At 38.8% G+C, this 24874-nt stretch overlaps 1 protein-coding gene and 1 non-coding gene across 3 annotated transcripts in view; one reads left to right on the top strand and one right to left on the bottom strand.

The window, feature by feature from the left end:
• The window catches only part of NEK10 (NIMA related kinase 10), a 219997-nt gene that overhangs the window by 74997 nt on the left and 120126 nt on the right, over positions 1-24874 (bottom strand). For both annotated transcript variants that reach the window (XM_045774471.2, XM_087870152.1), the window contains exons 24-25: positions 13473-13602; positions 12862-12932 (exon numbers count right to left, since the gene is read on the bottom strand). In XM_045774471.2, coding sequence (XP_045630427.2) covers positions 12862-12932; positions 13473-13602 — 201 coding nt within the window. The remainder of the gene's footprint in view (positions 1-12861; positions 12933-13472; positions 13603-24874) is intronic.
• On the top strand, positions 18206-18311 carry LOC123777689 (U6 spliceosomal RNA). The gene has a single exon (XR_006775709.2). It is a non-coding gene; the product is annotated as a U6 spliceosomal RNA (small nuclear RNA).

Here is a 24874-nt window from a genome sequence, read left to right as displayed (position 1 = left end):
ATTCCAAAGTGGATGTACCAACTTGCATTCCCACCAACAGTGTAAGAGGGATCCCCTTTCTCCACATCCTCTCCAACATTTGTTGTTTCCTGCCTTGTCAATTTTTGCCATTCTAACTGGCAAAAGGTGGTATCTCCATGTGGTTTTGATTTGAATTTCCCTGATGGCTAATGAATAGCCGATATGTGGAAGGAGCCAGATGCCCTTCAACAGATGATTGGATTAAGAAGATGTGGTCCATATATACAATGGAATATTACTCAGCCATCAAAAAGAACGATTTCACAACATTTACAGCAACCTGGACAGGACTGGAGGAGATAATGCTAAGCGAAATAAGTCAAGCAGAGAAAGACAATTATCATATGGTTTCACTCATTTATGGAACATAAGAAGTAGGAAGATAGGAGAAGAAAGGGAAGAAGGAAGGGGGTGGTAAACAGAACAGGGAATGAACCATGAGAGACTATAGACTCTGGGAAACAAACTGAGGGCTTCAGAGGGGAGGGGAAGTGGGGGATTGGGATAGGCAGGTGATGGGTATTAAGGAGGGCACGTATTGCATGGTGCACTGGGTGTTATACGCAAGTAATGAATCATGGAACATTACATCAAAAACTAGGGATGTACTGTATGGTGACTAACATAACATAAAAAAAATATTATTAAAAAAAAAAAAAAAGAATTTCATGACCTTGAATACAGAGCCTTAAACCCTAAGCACAGGGCTGTTTTGAGTATGGGGCCCTGAGCATTGGTCATAAGCACGTGAAGCTGAACTTCCGTGCCAGTGACATATTTGTACTCAATTTCTTACTTTTGTTCATAATCATAAAAGAAGCGAAGACGTTGAATTTCACCTTCTAATTAAATCTGTTTCTTCATCTACTCTCACTTAATTAGCAAAAGTAATTAAAGGTGCTAAAAATGCTTGGTTGACCTAGCGTTGGTTATGACTGCCATGGGAGAGGAAAAAAACCAAAAACAGCCTCTAAGCCTTTCATTAGTGCATTAGATTAAAGTCTTAGTCTGCAGATATTTAAACTGATTCAAGATAATATTAGCAGTTGAATTATTAGCTGAGCTTTTCTTTAACCAAAAAAGCAGTATAAGCTAGTTTTACGAATTATGTGTTATGGTAAATGGGAACCAGAATGGTCTCTGTTCTGGCATTTAGTCATCCCCTTTCTCCCAAAGCTACTCCCCTTCCTGGATTTGCCATCCCTGAAAAAGGAGCCACCAGGGAGAGGCAATGTAGCATCACAATTAGGCAGGCAGGCTCCAGGTTGGATTGCTGGAGTTAAATACTAGTTCACCCTTTACTAACTTAACTTGGGCAAGATTTAGCTTCTCAGTCTCAGGTAGCCTATCTGTAAAATGGGATAATCACAATATCTACACCTCATCAAGCTGGTATGGTGATTAATGAAGTCACCTGTGTAAAGTGCTGGCACATTGTAATCGCTCAATACATTGAAAAGAAAATCCACACTTATTTGTCCTGTAGTCCTCCCACATTTAACCAACACAAAATTCTGTGGCTTCTCCCTATGAAATATTTATTGAATCCATATCCCCACTCTCTAATCCCACCACTATTAGCCATTGTGATCTTTGCTTTCTTGCATTACTGGAAGAGTTTCCTAAATGACACTCATCTTTTGTCCACCTCTGACCATACTGTAAACTGCCACAGAATAATGTTCCTGAATCTGACTATATCACTTCTCTGTTCAGAATTCCTCAATAGCCCTTCATGGTCCAATAGAACAAAACTAAAATTTCCAGCATTCCATACAAGTCCCCTCTGGAGCCAGCCCTTAACTCCCTTCCAGCTTCACACCAAATGCTTCCCCTCCTCCAGCTACACACCAAATAACCCATGGCTCTCTTATGCCTCCATTTCTTTGCTCATTTTATTTGCTCTGCTTGAATTTGTTTCTTGCCAATGGTATCTGCCTTTTTCCAGATCCCATCCCTATCTGTTGCTAAAAACCCCACTCTTCTTCTAGTCTCCATTAGGAAGATTTCTTGGATAACCCTCAAATGACTTATCATCCCCTTTTTGTATATTCTCATTACATTTAATCCTTAAACTACTCTAATATTGTATTGCAATGATCCATTTCACCACTAGAAACTGGAAACTTCTTGAGAGGAGACATATGTCACTTTCACCATGATCTCCTCAGCATGTAAAATGGAATCTAGGTCCTGGTAGGTACTCGGCAGATGAATGAATGAATGAACAAACTTGGGCTAACATCTAAGAATATACCTGTCCCAAAATATATACCCCAAATATTTGGCCACAAACTTTTAGACTTCCAGGAACATCTCTTACCAGAAGTTCTGATTTAGCTTTAATTCTCTAAAACACATCCCTGCTTAGATATTTCAGAGAAATTCTTAAGAGTGAACAAATGTTTCAATGATTCTCTAATCAAATAAGCATAAAATCATGTTGTATAAAAAAGCTAGGTTGTTCTACTCACCCCACCCACTTTGTCCCCACTCTGCTCTGAGACCAGATGGAAAGAATTAGAGGGATCTGATGTTAAATTGTATTCATTTTGTATTTTAAGAAACAAAGAGTTGAGCATTATGGTGGCATGAGTTGTTCCCTTTGTCGCTCTCCGTCAATTTATAACCAGTAGGTCATCCATAACCCAACAGGGTTTCCTCTGCACAGCAGAACAGAATGTTGGAGAGACGCATATATCTGTACATCTGAGGATGAGTAGATTGGACTTCATGGAGGTGATGGAACCAAGAGTGCACTGTCAGAACTGAGAGAGATTGAAATTCTAAAAAAGAAACAAACAAACATTCTGGAGCTGAAGAACTCAATACATGATATGAAGAATGAACTAAGAGCACTAGAAATACATCAGATCAGACATAAGAAAGAATAAGTGATCTGGAAGATAGGAATCTGGAAGTGATTCAGGTGGAGGAGAAGAGAACTTCTATATTTAAAAAGATTTTTAAAAAGTCAAGAAACCCTATGAGAGCTATCAGACTCCATTAGGAGAGCCAACAAGAATAATGGGTATACCACAAGGAGAAGAGAAGAAGAGGGAAGAGAGGTTATTTAAAGAAATAATAGCTGAAAACTTCCCAAAGCTGGGGAAAGGACTAGACATACAAGACCATGAAGCTAACAGATCACCTTACAACCTCAATGTAAAAAAAACTTCAAGACACATTATAGTGAAGCTGTCAAAAGTCAAGCAAGGATAAAGAAAGAACCTTAAAAGCAGCCAGGGAAAAAGAGACTAACCTAAAAAGTAACTCCCATTAGACTATCAGCAGATTTCTCAGCAGAAAACCTATAGTCCAGAAGAGAGTGGAATTATGTATTCAAAGTATTGAAATATAAAAATCATCAGCCAAGAAAACTCTATCCTTCAGCAATGTTATCCTTCAGATATGAAGGAGAAATAAAAGCTTTCCCAAACAAAAGCTGAAAAAGTTCACCACCACTAGACCTGCCTTACAAGAAATGTTAAAAGGGGCTCTTCTACATCAAACAAAAGATAAAAATATACACAAAACTTCAAATAAAGTGATATATAGAATCACAAAATTGTAACTCTATATTAGAATAGGGTGTTAAACAGCTATAACATATAGGTTAAAGGAGAAAAGCATTAAAAAAAACTATAGCGACTACAATTTGGTAATAAACATGTAGCATAAAAAAGGGATAATTTGTGACAATAAAAACATAAAAAGGGGAGAAGAAAAATGACAGAACCTGTATAGACAAATAAGTTATCAGCATAAAATGGGCTGTTTTATCTATGAGACATTTTATACAAACCTCATGGTAACCACAAAACAGAAATCTAGAGCAAAGACACAAAACAGTAAAAAGGGGGAAAGTGAGCAAATTATCATAAAAAACCATCAACCTAAAAAGGTAAATAGAAACACAAAGAAAAAGAAACAATAGAGACGTAAAACAACCAGAAAATAAAAGACAAAATGGCAGTAGTAAGTCTTCATATATCAATAATCGTTCTAAATGTAAACAGATGAACTCACCAAACAAAAGGCACCAAGTGGCTAGACAAATTAAAAAATAAGACCCAACTATATGCTGCCTTCAGGAGACTCACCTCACCTCCAAAGACAAACACAGATTCAAAGTGAAGGGGTGCACTATGATACTCAGAGCAAATAGTAACCAAAAGAAAGCAAATATAACCATACTTATATCAGACAAAGTAGACTTTAAGCCAAAAATGTAATGAGACAGAGAAGGTCATTATATAGTGATAAAGGGGTCAATATAATAAGAAGATATAATAATAAATACATATTCTCCCCAACATCTCAGCATCGAAATATATTAAGCAAATAGATCTTAACGGAGAAAAAGACAATGCAATAATAGTAGAGGACTTCAACACCCCACTCTGAGCAATGAATAGATCATCCAGACAAAAAATCAACAAGGAAACATTGGAATTAACCATACTTTAAAACAAATGAATGAGACATATATAGAACATTCTATCCAATAGCAGCAGAATACACATTTTTCTCAAGCACACATGGAATATGTTCCAGAATAGATCACATGAGAGGCCATGAAACTAATTTCAGCAAATTTAAGAAGACTGACATCATACCAACTATCTTCTCTACTACAATGACATGAAATTAGAAATCAACAAGAGGAAAGTGAGCAGATTTTAAAATATGTGGAAACACATTTCTAAATAACCTATGGGTCAATGAAGAAAATCAATAGGGAAATAAAAAAAACCTCAAAACAAATTAAAATGAAAATGCAACATACCACATTTTGTAGGATGCAGCAAAAGCCATTCTAAGAGTCTATAGCAATAAATACATATATTAAGAAATTAGAAAGATCTCAAATAAACAACCTAACTTTACACCTCAAGGAACTAGAAAGAAGAAACAAATTAAACCCAAAATCAGCAGAAAGAAGGAAATAATAACAATCAGAGTGTAAATAAATTAAGTAAATTGAGTCCAGAAAAACAACTGAAAGAATCAATGAAACTAAAAGCTGGTACTTCAGAAAAACAAACAAAATGGACAAATCTTTAGGTAGCCTAAGAAAAAAACAGAGAAGACTCAAATTTAGAAATGAAAAAGGAGACATCACAGCTGATACTACAGAAATATAGACAAGAAATGGGTACATTTCTAGAAATACGGAACCTACCAAGACTGAATCGGGAAAAACAGATAATCTGGACACACCAATTATGACTCAAGAGATTGAGTCAGTAAAACTCTCAATGCAGGAAACTCCAGGGCCAGACATCTTCACTGGTGAGTTCCACCAAACACTTGAAGAGGAATTAACACCAATCCTCTTGAGACACTTCCAAAATATTGAGGAGAAGGGAACACTTTCAAACTCATTTTACAAAATCAGCACTGCCTTTATACCAAAACCAGATAAAGACACCACAAGAAGAGTAAACTATAGACAAATATTCCTGCTGAATATAGATGTAAAAATTCTCAACAAAATATTAGGAAACAAAATTCAAGAATCCATTAAGAGAATTAAGCACTATGACCAACTGGGATTTATCCCTGGGCTATAGGAGGATTCAACACACGCAAATCAATAAATGTAATTTGTCACATCAATAAAATGAGAGATTAAAACTATATGATCATCTCAATACATACAGAAAAAGAGGGAGACTGAAAAAGATGGCGGAGGAGTAGGGGACCACTTTTTAGCTGGTCCCCTGAATTGAGCTGGATATCTACCAGACCACCCTGAACACCCACGAAATCAATACATACAGAAAAAGCATTTGACAAAATACAACATCCTTTTATGATAAAAACCCTTAACAGATTGGTTATAGAAGGAATGTATCTCAGTATAAAAAAGTCCATATATGAGAAACCCACAAGTCACATTATACTCAATGGAGAAAAATTGAAAGGGTTTCCTCTGAGATCACGAGCAAGGCAAGGTTGCCCACTCTCATCATTCCTATTAAGTATAGCATTGGAAAAGTCCTGGCAAGACGAAGAAATAAAAGGCATCCAAATTTGGAAGAAAGAAGTAAAAATTTCTCTATTTGCTAATGATATAATCTTACACATAAAAAATCCCTAAGAGTCAATCAAAAAAACTGTTGGAATTAATCAATGATTTCAGGAAAGCGGCAAGTTACAAAATCAACTTACGGCAATCAGCAGCCTTCTTTTATACTAATGATGAAGCATTAGAAAAAGAAGTAAAGAAAACTATCCAAACCACAGTAGCATCAAAAAATAATAAAATACTTAGGAATAAATTTAACCAAAGAAGTGAAAGATCTATACAACAAAAACTGTAAGACTTTGCTGAAAGAAACTGAAGAAGACACATACAAATGGAAAGACATTTTGTGTTCATGTTTTGGAGGAATAAATATTGTTAAAATGGCCATACCACCCAAAGCCATCTACAGATTCAGTGCAATCCCAATAAAAATACCAAAGGCATTCTTCACAGAAATAGAAGAAACAAACCTAAAATTTGTGTGGAACCACCAAAGGCTCTGAATAGCCAAAGCAACCCTGAGAAAAAAATAATAAAGCTGGAGGTATCACATGTCCTGATTTTTAAACTATATTACAAAGCCATATTAATAAAAACACTATGGCACTGGCACAAAAATAGACCCATAGACCAATGGAAGAGCATAGAGAGCCCAAAACTAAATCCCAGCACATACAGTCAATGAATATTTGACAATGGAACCAAGGACAAACACAGGGGGACAGTCTCTTTAACAAACGGTGCTGGGAAAACTGAAGAAATATATGCAGAACAAAGAAACTGGCCCCTATCTCACACCACCCACAAAAATTAACTCAAAATTGTTCGGAGACTTAAACATAAGACTTGATATCATAAAACTCTTAGAAGAAAGGGAAGAAAGAAGCTTTCTGATATTGGTCTTGGCAATGATTTTTTTTAACATGATGCCAAAAGCACAAACAACAAAAGCAAGAAACAACGAATGGGACTACATCAAACTCAAAAACTACTGCATAGCTTTTGCTACTCAGTTAATGAAATGAAACAGCAGCCTATAGAGCAGAGAATATTTTTACAAACCACATATCAGAGAAGGGGTTAATATCCAAAATATATAAAGAACTAAGCACAACTTAATAACACTCAAATAATTTGATTAAAAATGGGCCAAACTAGATATTTTCCAAAGAGGACAACAAAATGGCCAATAGGCACATGAAAAGGTGCTCAACATCACTAATCATTAAGGAGATGCAAATAGGGGCACCTAGGTGGCTGTCGGTTAAGTAGCCCACTCTTGTTTTTGGCTCAGGTCACGATCTCAGGGTCATGAGATCAAGCCCTGTGTCAGTCTCTGCACTGTGCACAGAGTTTGCTTCAGATTCTCTCTCCCTCTCCTTCCAGCCTTCTCTCAATCTCTCTCAAATAAATAAAATCTTAGAAAAAAAAGAAGATGCAAACAAAAACCACAATGAACTATCACCTTACACCTGTTAGGATGGCTATCATCAAAAGGACAAGAGATAACAGGTGATTGTGAGGATGTGGTGAAAAGGGAACACTTACACATTGTTGATGAGAACGTAAATTGGTCCAACCACTATGAAAAACAATATGGAGATTCCTTTAAAAAATTAAAAAATAGATCTACCATATGACCCAGCAATTCTACTTCTGGGAATACACCCAAAAGCAAAGAAAACAGAATTTCAACAAGGTATCTGCATTCCCATGTTTATCGCAGCATTATTCACAATAGCCAAGATATGGAAACCCAAATGCCCATCCTCGTATGAATGAATAAAAAAGAGGTGGTACATATATACAATGGGATATTATCCAGTCATGAGGAAGGAAGATATATTCCCATTTTTGTCAACATAGATGGAACTTGAGCACCTTATGCTAAGCGAGATAAGTCAGAGAAAGACAAGTACTGTATGATAACACCTATATGGAATCTAGAAAAATCGAACCTATAAAAAAAATAGAAAACAAATGGTGGTTATCAGGACATGAGGGGTGGGGAGGATAAGAATGATAGTGTCTATGGGTACAAACTTGTAATGAGTCGTAAATAAGCCACAGAGATCTAATGCACTGAATAATGAATACAGTCAATGACATTGCAATATAATTATGTAATGTGATAAATATTGCTTCATTGGCAATCATATTACAATATATAAATATATCAAAGTGACACACTGTACACCATAAATTTACAAAATATAACATGTCAAAGTTACTTTGGGGAAAATTAAAAAAAAAAAAAAGAAAACTAAAGAGTTAAAGGTAGGGTGAAAAATGGAAAGATCCACTTGTCCTCAGAACTAGGTGCAAGCATTAATTGTGCTAGTCATCATGAGCGCTTCTGAAACAGAGCACCAGACGGCTTCTGCAACCAGGCACAGAGAGAGAAATGTAAGGCAATTGGAAGATTTTGTGCATAAAAGGAAATGTTCTTCATTTTTAGAAAGTAAACAGACAATATTCTCTGAACAGTGTACTGGAAGGTAAAAATAGTAATGCTGGTACTGGGCAGAGCAACAAAATGGATTGATTTTCTGCCCCAAACTCTTTGGGGTTGCTAAGTTATTCTCCCAGGGTAAAAGCCTGCTAGGAAAGAAAAGTTCCAGTGACAGAATGTGCTTGTTCACCACATGAACGAGCAGGAAAAAGGAAAGATACAGCACAGGAGACACACAACTGCATGCGCTCTACGCAAGACAGGAGGTAGAGGGTGAAAATGAGAAGATGGAAAAGCAGAAGCAGCAAGATCATGCAACAGGAAACACCGAGTGTGAAACTAAGATTCAATCTAGTGAACGTGCCCATCAATGGTTGTCTTGCATTTCAAAGGCTCTGTCACGTTACTCGTGATCAGCTCTGAGCCTGATGATTCGCTGAGTCATAAATGATCATTAAGACCACTTTTGCCTTTATGTATTCCTTGCATCAATTTTCTGAAGAAAACAGGAAACTAAGAAAATAGAAAGTTGAATTTGCTTATTTATTCTTTTGGAACTTAATTTTTAAAGATTAAAAATCCAAAGCAAATTAAATATGTAATTGCATAAAATTCATGACTGAATTTGGTTTTATGTCAAATTTTCTAAAGATAAAACTTTGTGATGTGAACCCAGACAATGAGTCTTGAATAACCTTAAGTGAAAACCACGTCTGCTATAGACTGCACAGTCATCTTAATGTATAATCAGTTATAAAATTAAAATTAAATTGTCAGTTCTTACTTATTATGGCATCTTAGTTATTTTGAATTAAAAGTGTCCTTACTGGGGTGCCTGGGTGGCCCAGTCAGTTAAGTGTCTGCCTTCGCCTCAGGTCATGACCCCAGGGTCCTGGGATCCAGCCCCACAGTTGGGCTCCCAGCTCAGTGGGGAGTCTGCTGCTTCCTTTCCCTCTGCCCCTCCCATCCCAATCCCCGCTCATGATCATTCTCTCGTGCTCTCTCAAATAAATAAAATCTAAAAAAAAAAAAAAAAAAAAAAAAGTGTCCTTACAAACATTTAATCCCTGAGTCCCCTAATAGTGATCATTCATCCTCTTAACCATTCTGGTGACAAGGGAACTCACTACCCACCCAGCAGCCTGCCTCACTTGGGTATCTCTAATTCTGACACATACTTCCAATGACGAGCTGACATGGGCCCCCTTGGACCTCCACTCCGTGGTCTTGGCTCCACTTTCTGAAGTTCCACAGAATAAACCCAACTGTTTTCATATTTTTAGTGTCATTCCATTTTCATGCTTATACCCCCAAAATTGTTGACTCAACTCCAAGCCACCATGGAAATAGCCCCACTTCTCTCCATCAACACTACCACACTCCAGTCAGAGCCACCATCATGTCTTGGTGGACAGCTGGCCCTACTTCCCCTCCTGCCCCCATTCCCTGCTCTCTATTCTCCACAGATCTTTGCTATAGAAGAAATTTTCACTATATCCCACTTGTAAATAACCTTAAGTCTTCTCCTCAGTACTTGAGATAAAAATTCAAAACCCTCAATGTGGCCTATCAGACCTAGTCGATCTGGCCCCATGAGCCTCCCCAGGCCCTAATCATTCTTTGGCTATTCTCTCCCTGACTTAACACGCTACATCTCCAATTTCTTCTAGTTCCTCAAACTAATAAGCTCTATGCTGGTCTATGAAATGCTTTCTCCACTCTTTACATTAGAGAATTAGTGGTGGTTCGGGTCTCAGATTACATGTTCTTTCTTCATAGAAACTTCCCGAAGTCCCTAGACTAGGCCAAGTCCTTCTGGAATCTCTCATTGCTCCCTTTACCATTCTTCATCCAATTTATTATAATTTGTTTTATATACTTAATTCCATAAGTAGCAACACTACTATTATTAATAATAATATCTAATTTTACTGAGGGCTCACTAAGTGCTGGGTACTGTGCTAAAAGGACTCAAAGCATTATCTTATTTAATCCTCAGAACAAGCCTGTGAGTAGTTACTATTGCTACCCGTACATCACAGATGAGAAAAGGATGTGGGTGGAAGAATAGGGATTAAAATCCAGCTGATTACAGGGGCGCCTGGGTGGCACAGCGGTTGGGCGTCTGCCTTCGGCTCAGGGCGTGATCCTGGCGTTATGGGATCGAGCCCCACATCAGGCTCCTCTGCTGGGAGCCTGCTTCTTCCTCTCCCACTCCCCCTGCTTATGTTCCCTCTCTCGCTGGCTGTCTCTATCTCTGTCAAATAAATAAATAAAATCTTAAAAAAAAAAATAAAATAAAATCCAGCTGATTACAGAACCTATTGACGCTCTTAACCTTTCCATGTAGTGTTGGTACCTGACTCCTCCACTAACTTGTTAGCCCCAAGACACATGGATACCAATAGCCATGGGGACTGTCAGAAGCAAATTATGGTCCTGTTTGCCCCGTGCTACAAAATCAGAATAATGTCTCTGTACATTTTCTCTGTATCACCCCTCCCCCGCTCTTTGTGGTGCTCAAATACCTATGAAAAGGAGAAATTAAGTGAGTAGATCTGGTATTCTTGTCTTGACATCTCTAGAGACTTCTTGAAGTTTTGAGGCACTTTCCAGAAAACAAATAGCAGAGAATAGGACCAAATTGTGGAGATGAGCAATTTAAATACATTTGTCTGGATTCATTAGCAATTGGGCACGATCTAATACATGCAGAATTCAGATTATTCAGAAAGGGGTTTCAGCTCATTTCCCATAATATTAACAATGATAATTGCAATATTGCTTAAGATTTACCATTCACCAAATTCTATGCTAAGTGACTTTCATAGTTACTTTGTATAATTATCACACCAGCCTGATGAGGTTGGTATTATTACAATCCCTTTTTTACTGGATGAGGGAACAGAGATGCAGAAAGAATGGTCAAATGTTTGTTCAGAGTCTCCAGTTAGTGAAACTCAGCCCCCGCTGGATCTAGGCCCCTTAGAACTGTAGGACAGTGTTGTGCTGAGCAAGGAAAGATTCAAGATAAAACCGTACAAACTGTGAGGAGTACCTATTAATGCAAAACGATGGGCTGGGAGGAGAAAGTGAAGGGAATACATCTCTTACATTCCATCAGAGGTGGTGCTAAGTGCTGGGATAGATACAGAACCAAATTTAAAGGGAATTGGGCAGGAGAATGGACAGATATTTTATCCGGGGTGACTCTGGGATTTCTATAAAAATAATAAGGATTTGACTCAGCTTGATGGGGCAGGGAAGTAATCTTGAGCCAACTTAAGAGCATACATTGGTATAGAAATAACAATCAGTCAGAAAACAAGTCATTGATTCATACAACCAGTATCTGTTAAGGGTCGATCTTGTCCCAGGCACTGCTCTGGGCACTGAAGAGCCACGAGCCAGACTGGAAAAGCCTCTGCTCTTGTAGAGTTTTCCTTCTGGTGGGGACAAGACAGGCAATAAAGAAACACGTCTGCTCACACAAATGTCTAACATGTCGGGAGATGGGTGCTGCAAGTTTTATGAAGCAGGCAAGGGGGCTGGAATGCAGAGAGGCTGTAGGGGCATCAGGGCGGGCTCTCTGATGATGGGAAATAACAGAAGAGACACAAAGGAAGTGGGGGCCTGTGCCATGCACGTACCAGAGGGAAGGGAAGTCCAGGACAAGGGAAGAGCAAGGCCAGAGGGCCCGAGGCAGGGGCGTACCAGGACTTGCAGGGAGCTCCCTGGGGCTGGCAGTGAGGGAGCAAAAGAGAAGTGGGAGGGAAGGGTGACAGGTCAGCTGGGACAAGCCCTGGGAGGTCAGAACTTTGCGAATGCAACAGGAAATGACTTTCATTAAACTCCTACCACATTGATGGCTGGAGCATTTCTTTCTTTCTTTGAAAAATTATTATACAACATAACATTATCAATTTAAAAATAGAAATGAAAAAGTGCTCGCAATTTTATCATCTAACATGGCCTTTTTCAGTTTCCTATGTCCTTGTCTAGCCTTTTCTGACATCCATGCATATATTTACAGTTTTTATCATAGTTACAAACAGCTTTACATCCTTTTTGCTTTACTTCGCTTCTTATCATCTTTGTTTTACGGGTTGATACAAAGCCTTCTGAATAATCACTCTAATGGCTGCATAATATTTCAAGTGCATATACCACTTCCTCTTGGACCCACTGAAGTGGCTTCCAGATGGTCGCCATTACTGCTGATGCACAAATATGGTTCTAGGTTTGGATTACTTGGGAGCCCTTCCTCTTCATGAATATTTACGCGGTAAATTCATAGAGATGTGAGGTATTTCTTGATAATCCCTATCAGGTTTGAAATTGTGAGAATAATTACCTGCTGATGGTCTCTGTCACTTTCTCAGAGTAGATGCCTTCTGGCACTGGTTCATAGACCGCCTCCACTATCTGCAAAACAGACAGACTAGTGCGATGGACGTAAAGAGCCCATTAATATGTACAATACTTGGCCACAACATGAGAGCTACTGAACGAGCATTATAACCATGCACAAATTTTAATCAGAAACAAAAACAACCCAACAAATAAAAAATTAACATCAATTAAGCAGTTCTTGAGCGCAGATTGTATTCTTCAGGCTGAGTTAACGTTCGCCTCAGACTCATAATAAATGATGTGTAGGATAATATAATGTGCCGATTGTAGGCAGTCCAAACCACAATTAAAAATAAAAGACCAAAAGTAATTTGATATATTTATTTGTATAATTTTCTAGGATAAATGAAGACAATTATAAGGGGAATGTGCCACAGCACGTGATGTATATTTAGAAGAAAGGGGAAAAAGTGAATTGGATCATGTGGCCAATAAAACAATGTGCCTGCTTTTAATTGACGGTTTTATAAAAATCACAAATGCTCTATTTAGAAAGAAAAGGAATGGCATTTTTAGCAACACAGGACCCTTTTGTCTCCCAACACTGCTTACTTTTGTAGCCAGGGAGAGCATGTTGGTGCTATAGAAGGGAGGATTCAGAGTTGCCATCTGATAAAGGATGCAGCCGGCCGCCCAGACATCAGCCTTCTCCCCGTACGGCTCACTCTTCAGTACCTCAGGGCTGAATTAAAATAAGGGTGTTAATAGATACCAAAAAAGGGAGAAGAAACCAGCACGGGAAAAGAGTCCAATTTTCAAGCAATAGTTGGAGATAGGAGAAGGAAGAATTTAAACTCTTCCTCGCTAATTCAAGTAAACATATTAAAAAGTATCTTTGAATTCTCCCAGACTCAGATGAATCAAGAAACACAATCAAGCAATTCCATTTTAAGCACTAAATATCAATGAACCATATACAAATTGCCTATTGAGTATCCAAAGAAGTTTTTATTTCCAGAAACAATTACCCCTCTGTGGTAGCTGGAATTGTTGGCCCCAGTTCTTTACTGTTCTGGAGATTTTGTGCATCTCCCTCTAACAATGGCCTCTGGGTGGGCAGTATTTGTTACGCACCCCTGCCTCTGGTTTTGTTTTGTGTTGCTTTGCCCAATGGAATATGGAAACGACAGTGAACCAGACCAGGGCCTTTGTGTTAACAAACATTGAGTGCTTTCCTTTGTCCTTCTAGGAGATTCTATCCATTACCAAGAGAAGAACATTTCCCAGTGACTTCTAGCCCACCAGCCTGGGTCCAGCAGAAGATATGTGGAGTAGGTCTAACCAAGACAATGCATAAACCTACACCCTGAGGGAGAACTTGCCCAGAAGACCCAGACCTGTGAGTCTAACAGTAAACACCACCAAAATTTTTGTGATTTGTTCATCAGCATTATTATGGGAAAAACTGACTGATACAGTCCCCTCCCTTTGCTACTCAACTCTAGCCTATAAAGCAGAAGAAGACTATATTTAAATATGCTGCATAAAATTACAGCATCCATCACGTTCATGTCTTCTGAAATTGCCTTTCCAATCTGGACGTGGATGCTGTCAGCTTTTAAACAAACTTAAGCCATGAGAATTTATGGGTTTGACTTTTTTTTTTTTAATGTGCAGGCAAGTGCAGTTCCCCTGGATATTTTGGAGTAATAGAAGCTTCCTCTATCATATTTGTAGAACAAAACTCAGCACAGGGTTGAAAGCATTTAATACCCACACATCCTAAATTAAGTAGCTTAGCAATTCAGTTCTATGATATGTATTTAGGATTGTGCTCAGCCCTCTACATAAATAGAGTGGGGATTAAGGGTTAACTTTGATGGTGGATTGAGGTACAAAGACACTGACAAATTGATATTAGAACAATCAGAGTAGACATAAATCAATGTTGACTATTAAGAATAATCAAGGAGTTGTTATTTTTGTGAGATTATGAAGAATTCCTGGTTTTAGATTTACATTATATGCTTGCAGAGGAAAGTATGATTTCTAGGTCTCTCAGTTGAGCATTTTCATTTTTGATATTTTGAGCTCAATAAGATGGCAATGTGGGAATTGGGAATGAAATTTCCAGAGTTCTGGTCTTTCTAACTGCATAAAAAGTGTCTCCTATTGTCACCTGGTCAACATTAAAAAATATTCACATTAAAAAAATGCCTTAACAAGAAATAATGTCCTCAACAGAAAAAAAAAAATAATGTCGTCTTTGTCCCCCACAGGCAAATTTCTCAGGTTTTAATCTACAAAGAACTCAGAGTATTTGTTTCATATTTCCAAAAGCTCATGAAGCAGATGCTATGAGTGTTCTACCCACTTCCCCTCAGGCCCTTTTTCCATTTCCTGTTCCTGGGATGCTTTCACTCTCAACAGCCAGCATCTGTATTTCTTTGGAGAAGAGCCTTCATTTCTTCTGAAAAAATAATTACTCAACCTGGGGGAAAACACTTGAGTAAACAGAGTTTACTCAGTTGATTGTTCTCGTCATTTCACCTCCTCCTCTTTCTCACTGGAGACCACAAACTCCTCTTATTCCCACAGGCGTGCCCCTTTGCACGTGGCTTTGCAGCTTCCATTAAAGGAAAAAGTCTATTTCTCTACCCCTTGAATCTGGACTTGTTATGACTTACTTTGGCCAAGAAGATACCAGCAAAAGTGATACAAGGAGAGACTTAGAAAGTACTTACTCTTTGGGGCTTGCTCTTCTTTCCTGCTCTTAAAAACCCTATGAACACAGCCAAGTGAGTTAGCCCAGGTCTGCCTACTGGGTGATGATAACATATGGCCCAATTACCTCTACCATCACTACCCATAGAGACTCAACCATAAGACCTGTAAGTGAAGCCATTGGAAACCAGGTGACCACAATGCCTACCGAGCCCAGCCAATACTCTGATCAGCAATCTTCACTGGGACCGGGCCAGTTTGCCAACACACAGTGTATTGATTAAAAAAAAAAAACAAAAAAAAGTTTACTGTTTTAAGCCACTAAGTTTTGAGGCAGTTTGTCAAAGTTAACTGATACAATAGCTCTCATCAGATTTTCAAAGCTGGGCATAAGTCCTGAAAAAAAGACCAAGAATTACTTCTCTGAAAAAGAATAAGAAAGGGGACTTAAACACAAACAACACAGTTGCCAACTATCACTTTTCTTCTGGGATAAGCTTCTACTATCCTCTAAGGTAAGAATTATATCATATAGCCAAAAGCAATGACAAACAGAACACAGAGTCTGATTTCTAGAAGCCACAACAAAACATTCTGTTATGGTCTGAATTGCATCCCCCCAAAATTCATATGTTGAAGTCCCCATCCCACTACTTCAGAATGTGACCCTATGTTAAAGTAAGTTCGGTATGAGATGATTAAGTTAAGATGATGCCACTAGGATGGGCCCTGATCCAATCATGACTGGTGTCCTTACGAGAAGAGGAAGAGACACCACGAGCAGGAGCATGGGTACACAGAGGAACAACCATGTGAAGATGCAGTCAGAAGGTGGAGTCCTGGCATCTGGAAGCCAAAGCAGACAGGCCTCAAAGGAAACTAAACTGGCCAACACTTGGATCTTGGATTTCCAGCCTTTGGAACTGGGAGAAAATAAATTTAAGCCACCCAGTCTGTGGTATTTTTGTTATGGCAGCCTTGGAAAACTAATGCGGGTTCTATGGCAAAACCTCCTCATGTTTTTTCACCTTCAGGAGAACCCAGCCTTTTGGAAATATGGCTAACGTCACTGATTCAATCACAACTTATAAATATCATGTAAGTGTTTTGCGGTTATTATTTAGAAAACCCTTGAAAAACAATGTGTTGTCTTTCCAATTTCTCTGCTTAAGGTGAGCCCAACCACATTTAGAAAAATACAGAGGTTTACAGCTAGCAATGTCTCATTTAAAGGAAAGAAGTTAAATAGGATACACATACACAGTTTAAAATGGGTTTTCTGGGGCGCCTGGGTGGCACAGTCGTTAAGCGTCTGCCTTCGGCCCAGGGCGTGATCCCGGCGTTCTGGGATCGAGCCCCACATCAGGCTCCTCTGCTGGGAGCCTGCTTCTTCCTCTCCCACTCCCCCTGCTGTGTTCCCTCTCTCGCTGGTTGTCTCTATCTCTGTCAAATAAATAAAATCTTTAAAAAAATAATAATAATAAAATAAAATGGGTTTTCTTTTTGTCAAACAAAAACATTATTCTGTATTTTTAAAATGGTTATTCCTATGTGATCCAGTCATCTAAAATCTTTTAGTGATAAAATATAACGTAGGTGATATTAAACAAAATTTGGGGCTTTTCCGGCAAATATTAAAATATTTACAATTAAGTGTGTAAAACTTACAGCCACTGTCAGTTATACATCAATAAAACAGTACTTATTTTTATGAGTGCTGATCTAACATACAACATGGTGACTCTAGTTAATAATAGTGTATTATATACATGAACTTTGCTAAAAGTAGATCACAAGTATTATCACACACAAAGATGTAACAATGTAATGGAAGTTAAATCAAATAAAATTTTAAAAAGAGGTTAACTATGTGAGGTGATGGATAAGCTACTTAGCTTGACTGCGCTAATTATTTCACGAAGTGTAAGTACACTGAAACATCACTAATTATTTCACAAAGTGTAAGTGCACTGAAACATCACACTGCACACCTTCACCATATACAATTTTTAATTGTTAATAACACCTCAACAGAGCTGGAAAAAAATTTTAAGTGAAGCCAGGGGTAGTAAAGAGTTAAGTGGATGGCAAAGGAACAATGCGTATTTATTATAAATATTTTAACAAATAAGTAATCATCACTCACAATCAGCAGTCTTTGAGACGGGGCTGCTACACATGACCTCTGTTTTACAAAATCATAATTCACAAATTGATAGTGAAAATAAGACAGAAGAAAGATGAGGCTGGAAGGATGCTTAATTTAATTTTTTCAAAAGATAAACTTTTTGTTTAGATTTTAAAATGCCACCACTAGCCCTTCACTGATATAAAAACAATTGAGTTGCTAATTGCCAAGGATTCTTATTTACTAAGTGAGGTAAACAAGAAAAACAGTGGACCTTGATGTGTCTTAAAACATTTTAAAATATGAATATTTTGATAACTCTTAAGTAATTCAATAATATGATGATTTATGTAAGTTTAGAGGAGGCACTTTCTTCCTTTAAACAGACCAAAGTAAATGAAATTCGATAACAGATGTTAAAAGGTTTTGTGCGTAGGTAAGTATATTCTTTCCTGCAGTCGTCATATTATCATGTTTGTTAAAGTTTTGATTATTGGACTCACTTCTGCACATGTAATAAAATTAGAATGATGGAGTGAAGATTAGCCTGACATCTGCACAAGGATGACATGCAAATTTGTGAAGTGCTCCATGTTTTGGAAGCAGTAAGATGACACGCAAAAGGTACCGTACATTAGGACTACCCGCTAGTCAATAAATAAAGTTGTTTCCTCTAGGGGTAAAGAGTAACAATTCTGATCCTGCTCTATATGTATCCTGGAATTAGCAGATGGCAAAAGCCAGACTTCTCACTGTTGGAGAGGGATCCTATTGATAAGCAAGGAAAGAGGTAGGTTTGGTGTACTCTACTCACAGGGTATTAAAATAGAGTTGAAGACAACACCATGAACTCGTGTTTAGCCTGCTATTGATACCTATGGTTGCATATAGAAATAGTCATAGATACCTGTATGTATATAGGTTAGTATATACATATATCTCCTTGCTCTGCCAGCTGAAAAGGACTAGAGATGACAACATCCCAGTAGCAACGAGCACTCTTAGCTCCAGATCTTAGTTTGTTTGTTCATTCTTTCTTTCTTTCTTTTTGATAGAGAAAGAGAGAGAAAGAGCACATGAGTGTTGGGAGGGAAGGACAGAAGGACAGAGAGAGACAGAGAATCTTAAGCAGACTCCATGCCCAGAGAAGAGCCCAACACGGGACTCCATGTCACAACTCTGAGGTCATGACCAGAGCTGAAATCAAGAGTCATACGCTTAACTAACTGAGCCACCCAGGTGCCCCCAGATCTTGGTTTTTAATACCATTCTCTAACAAAAAGAATCAGGACTCCTTGGAGAAATGCTTGATTCTAGGACTGGGGGCAGGATATGTACCAAATGAGCCTGGAGCATCTTGTATTGCCAGGAAGTTAGTGTTCAAAAGAAAAAAAAAAACTTATAATGATGAGGTTATGTCAAAGGGGCACAGAACACAACCTAAAGAGCTCCCAGTGACCAAACATGGGACAATTAAATTAAATAGTGTATTAGTCAGTTTGAGGTACCATAACAAAAGATGATAGATGGAATGTCTTAAGCAAGAATAAACAGGAATTTATTTCTCACAATTCAGAAAGCTGGGAAGTCTAAAATCAAGGTACTAGCCAATTCTGTTCTGCGGTAAGGGCCCTCTTCCTGGCCTGCAGATGGCCACTTTCCTGCTGTATCTTCACATGGATGGGGGTGGGGGGTGGAGGGAGGACTGTGCTGGGGGGTGACTGGTCTTCTTGTAAGAGCACTGATTCCGTCATGAGGGCCCCATCTTCCTGATCTCATCTAAACCTAATTACTTCACAAAGGCCCATCTCCAAACACTATCACAGGACCTTCAGAGAACAACTAGTTTTCACCTAAAGTCAGGAGGTGAAGTTTCAGAGGAGACACTAAGAGGAGACTGCTAATCTCAGAAGGCATTCCAGGGAGTTGAAGTAGAAGAGCAGGGCAGAGGGGAAGGAATGGTGGTCAATGACAGCCAAAGGAGAAGAGACCGAGGGCACAGTCAGAGATAACAGCACTCCCATCCTCTCTGACAGCAGTGGCCCAGCTGAGCCTAGTCCTTGAGCCTAGTCTCTCCTGCTCTAGGCCACCCTCTCTACAACCACTCGAGTGACCTTCCCCTAACAGAAAGGTGATCCTTCACCACTTCTTGGAAACAGACCATGTTCTGCCATTGCCCTATGAGTCTCATCGATTAAAAACAACAAAAACAAATAATGTAAAATCCATCCTTGACCCCAAGTCTTCCTGTAACTACCACCTTTTCCTTCATTTCAAAGCAAAGTCTTTTGAAAGAGGGATTCCTGTTTTCCCTCTCCACTTCCTTACCCACCATCCATCATTCAAATCTAGTCCAGCATCTATTCCTACCTTGCCATTGGCAGGGCTCCTCCTTAGAGCACCAGTGGATTACTAATTGCCTCACTTGTTTTAGGTGACTTCCCTGAAATTTTTGACACTATCAACTGAAACTTGTTGAGACATTATTTTTTTCATTCATTCATTCATTCATTCATTCATTCATTCATTCAATAAACCTCCAAAGTACCAGGCACTGGTCTACCTGCTTAGAATGTATCAACAAAGGCACTTGTCCTCATGGAGCTTACCTTCCAGTAAGAAACAGGTGGCAGGGAAGATATAAAGCACAACACAACTATCAAAAAGTAAATTACATTACATAGTATTGTAGTAGGTGATAAATGCTATAGGAAATAGAAAACTTGGATTAGGATAAAGGAGGTCCGGAGTGGATAGGGGGAGGTAGGTTGCAATATTAAAAAAGGTAGTCCCTTCGGTCCTCTCAGTTCCCATAAAATGGTGCTTTTTCCTTTCATCCATGTGTTAAATGACGTTTTTCTTCTCACTCTTCACTCTCTCCTTGGATAATTTTTTTCATGCCCAAGGCTTCCATTAAAACCATACGTGGACAATTCCCAGACCTAATGGCCATCCACGTGCCCCTCAGGCACACGCACCACATACTGTGGTGGCTCTGTTACAAACCACTGATTCTTAGGATAAAGTCCTGGACTCTGAATGCGTGTCTATTTACCAATCAGAACTGAGAACCCAACCGATGTCAACAACCCTCCCACTTTCTGAAATTTCTTTTTTTCGGGCGTGGGGGGCAGAGGGAGGGAGAGAATCTGAAGCAGGCTCCCTACCCAGCGCAGAGCCCTACATGGTTGGGCCTGATCTCAAAACCCTGAGATCATGACCTGAGCTGAAATCAAGAGTTGCCCATTTAACCAACTGAGCCGCCCCAGGGTCCCTCTTGAATTTCAAGGACTGTTTCTGAGGTGTAGCAAAAGGGCCAAGGCATCTCTGCAGACAAAGGCCCGAGCTTCTGTACCAGGGAGATAGTCGGTCCCAGAGAGCCCTCTTAACCCTGGGGCTTGTTTTCTTCATAATTCCTGGTGGAACCTGTGGCTGTTTTTGCCCCAACACTACCTCCTGAGGCAAACATTTTTTTTTATTTTTCTACTTCCATCTCTGCTTCCATTTGCATTTCAAACAATCTTTTGGTTTTTAAAGATGTGTGTGTGTGTATGAGTGTGTGTGTGTGTGTGTGTGTGTGTGTGTGTGTGTGTAATTGAGGGTGCACCCATGTGTGGGTCCATGGGAACTTCTTCTTAATCTGAGAGACTCAGGGCTGGCTACTCTGCATCCCATTGAAACTTTCTGATCTCAAGATCCAATGTTTCCACAGCATCTGCACTTCAGATTATCCCCAATTCCTGGTGTGTCTACCATTATCACACTAGTGACCCGCAGATAAACTTAACCTGCCAAATGCTAGCACTTGCCACAGGAGATAAACTTATAATATGTGACATCTGTAAGTTCATAAGAATGAGCTTATATACAGCGCTAACAAGCAGAAAGAAATACTAGAGCTGAGGGAGATTTATCTGTTGAAGAGCATATGAAATTGGAGAAGAAATTAGAATTTTTAGAGAAATTGAAAAGCTATTATTAAAGTATCTCATTGGCGATATAGTGATGTCACAGCTTAGAAGTGGGGCCGGGAGACATCATAAAAGAAAATTTTGCCTAACAAATACTAAAAATTACTAATAAAAGAATCTTGAGTTGTTTAGGACACAGGTAAGGCTAAATGTTCAGAGATAAGTTTCTTTTATTGAAATAATTCACCCAAGAACATTGGCTTCACTGGGTAAGGATAGAAAGGGATTTTTTGCATCCCACTGCAATGCATTAATTCTAAGTCTATTAAAAAGTACATTTCATTCTCAGGTTCTGGCTATCAAACGTTCATCTCCCTAGACTGCCTTTAAGAAGAAGGAGAACAAGAACTAATTTATCATTGTTAAGTGAAAAAGAAACAAAAATGTTAATTTTAAAAGAATATAAACTGGGAACACAAGATCCACTATTTGCTGACTCAAGGAGGCAAAAGTCCCTGTGAATTCATGGCGATAAAAAACTGACCTGAAGTGACATAATTAAATGTATAGGCCAATAATTATAGTTTGTTGAGACCGAAGAGCAAATTATGCTCTATCTTAGAATGATTCAATATAGAACGTTTAGCAATGAGAGGATGGATACAGTGAATGCATGCACACAAGTACATATGTGTGTGTGTGCATATTATTGGCACATGTCTATGATTGTTGGAGGTGGGTAAAGTGTTTCTGAGAAATAGCTCAAAAAACAATCACTATGGTGGGATGGGAATCGATGAGAATGAATGGAAATGAGGGAAGCTGGGAGAACCCAGAGGAAATAAGTGGCTAGGGGCACTTTCTGGAGAGTGAGCAATGTGATACTCAGACATTCAGTGAGATGAGCAGAGCTTAGCAAAAAGCACTCTAGGCAGAATGATGAATGCACTTGCAAGATCCTTCCATGTTCTGATTTCTTCTATGAGACCCTACTTATTAAGTACCTGCAGGCATAAATAGAATATGGTCTAGTCCCTCTAGAGCCACAGCAGTGAAAGGGCATTCTCATCAGCCCAGTGTGTTCCCCACTATGCAAGGGTGAAGGGAGTGAGCTGAAGGGGAGGCAAAGAAGCAGGGGAGCCACCGCTAATGCGATGGCCAAGGAAACAGGGAGGAAAGGAATTCCACAGGACTGACTGGATGTGAGAAAGAAAATAAGGGAAGGGAAGACCCCTCATTTCCAGACTCCCAAGTGTCTGGCTTGAACGATGGGGTGGGTGTCGGTATCATTAACATAGATACAGTGGGAGCCCGTGTGGGAGAAGAAACTAGACCAGTTTGGAATGTATTAATTCATGCCTATGAGATCCATAGTTGATAACATCAACTTATTACCAATGGGTAATATCATTCTGGATATTAAGAGTCTCTTAAAGTCTTATCCTTGGAGGTTCTGAACCCTGGTATCATGGAAAAGTTCTCAGTTCACAGAAGCCTGCTGCCATAAGCAGATAAAGAGATTTGATATCTAAACAGTTCCAATACTGTTCTAAACACAAGCTTCTTATAGAGAGAAAAGAAAATTGGATGACACATTTAAGAACCATGGAATAATAGACTATGCCTGAAGAAAACTGGCCGCGCCTTCATCACAAATTTTAGGGCCTACCTGCCTCTAAGTTGCATCTAGGATTGGCAGCCTTAGCCAATAAAAATCCAAGACACTCAGTTAAATTTGAATTACTAAAATAATGCAATATTTGGGACAAATTTATACTAAAAAAATACAATACCTGGGACACAAACTGAAAAACTCCTTGTTTATCTGAAATTCAAATTTTATTTGGCATCCTGTATTTTATCCGGCAACCCTAGTTGCAATGTTATTTGTGTACTCTCCGTTGTTAGTGTTCAAGTCATCCTTCTTATAGAAAAGCATACAAAAAGCTATCTACATATTAAATATGGTTTTCTTCACTTACTTTATAAAAATAATGAAAGCAGTGTATTTATATGGGCATTTGGGACATTTCTCAAAAGTATTGCATTTCTCTCATGTTGCATGAAGACATGTATTAATGTGTCTTAGCGCCAATGAAATCAATGATTAGAAGGTTCTTTTAAATATAAGCACCATCTTAAAGTACAAAACACATATGAATATATGAAATGTTAAATCCAGGCCCAATGAGCATATCTTATCTGTAAGTGATTTAGTTAAATAATAAATACACTGGATTATGATTCATCATAATAGCCTCATTAGTTCCAAGGTTGAGGTAGGCCATGACTGGTTTCTGGACACCAAACCTTTGCACTGGGTCACCTGCCTCCTGTGGATTGGGTTTAGGGAGATATATGATTCAGACCCCTAAGCAACATTTTGTAAACTAGAATGGCAAGACACTTACTGGAAGAGTTATCAATATACTTTCCGTGAACGAGGGGTAGATGACTCTTAAAACTAAAACTGACCCATCATTTCATGACTAATGCAATACTTCTTTAAGCCAGGGAAGTATTTATATGTAATATATATAAAACTCATGATAGTACAAAGAATAAATAGATTGATACTGTCTTATGCAAAATAAGACCTATGAACACAAGTGTGTCTGTCGATCTGCCTTTAACTGATGTGATGTTTTAACTGGAAAATGAAAAGTCAAGTTAGACTCAATTTTCATCTCCCCACTAGGATCAGAAGACACTGCCTGGGTAGCACAACTGAGTTTAGATCATTTTATCCAACACTGCAATTTCCTGCAGTGCAGAATCTGCTCATGAGATAATTACGTACAAGTATCATGAAAAATTCTATGTGCTGAACAAATGCAGAGTGCCATCATCATCATCATTATTTATTACACAGGGAAACCTGGCAACTTTTATGAGGACTGTGTCAATAAGGGGTTTAGAAAAAAACAGGCATCACAGCAGACAAGGTAGTGATGATGGGACTGTCATATTTCTGAATCCTGAAGACAGATGTCTGACTGGACAACCAAATGAATATTTGACCTTTGGCCTATTTAAGTCAAAGTCAAATAGGCCAAAGACTTTTACCACTCTCAGGGAAAAAAATTGGTAGTGCCGACCGTGCCATCAGGCTATTTCTTCCACCAGGTCCAACTTGAGAAAAGTGTATGTGACCTCAAAACACTGGTGGTAGTCTACTCTCATCCTGTTGTACCTATGGGGCCTCCAGATCTTTGCCCCTAGTTCATGGCAACACTTTTCTAGCATGTTCA

This window comes from Ursus americanus, chromosome 20 (assembly GCF_024610735.1).
Source record: "Ursus americanus isolate L20-20 chromosome 20, mUrsAme1.1.p, whole genome shotgun sequence".
NCBI lineage: Eukaryota > Metazoa > Chordata > Mammalia > Carnivora > Ursidae > Ursus > Ursus americanus.
The sequence above is the reverse complement of the archived record's forward strand: the minus strand, read 5'-3'. Positions and strand labels throughout refer to the sequence as shown.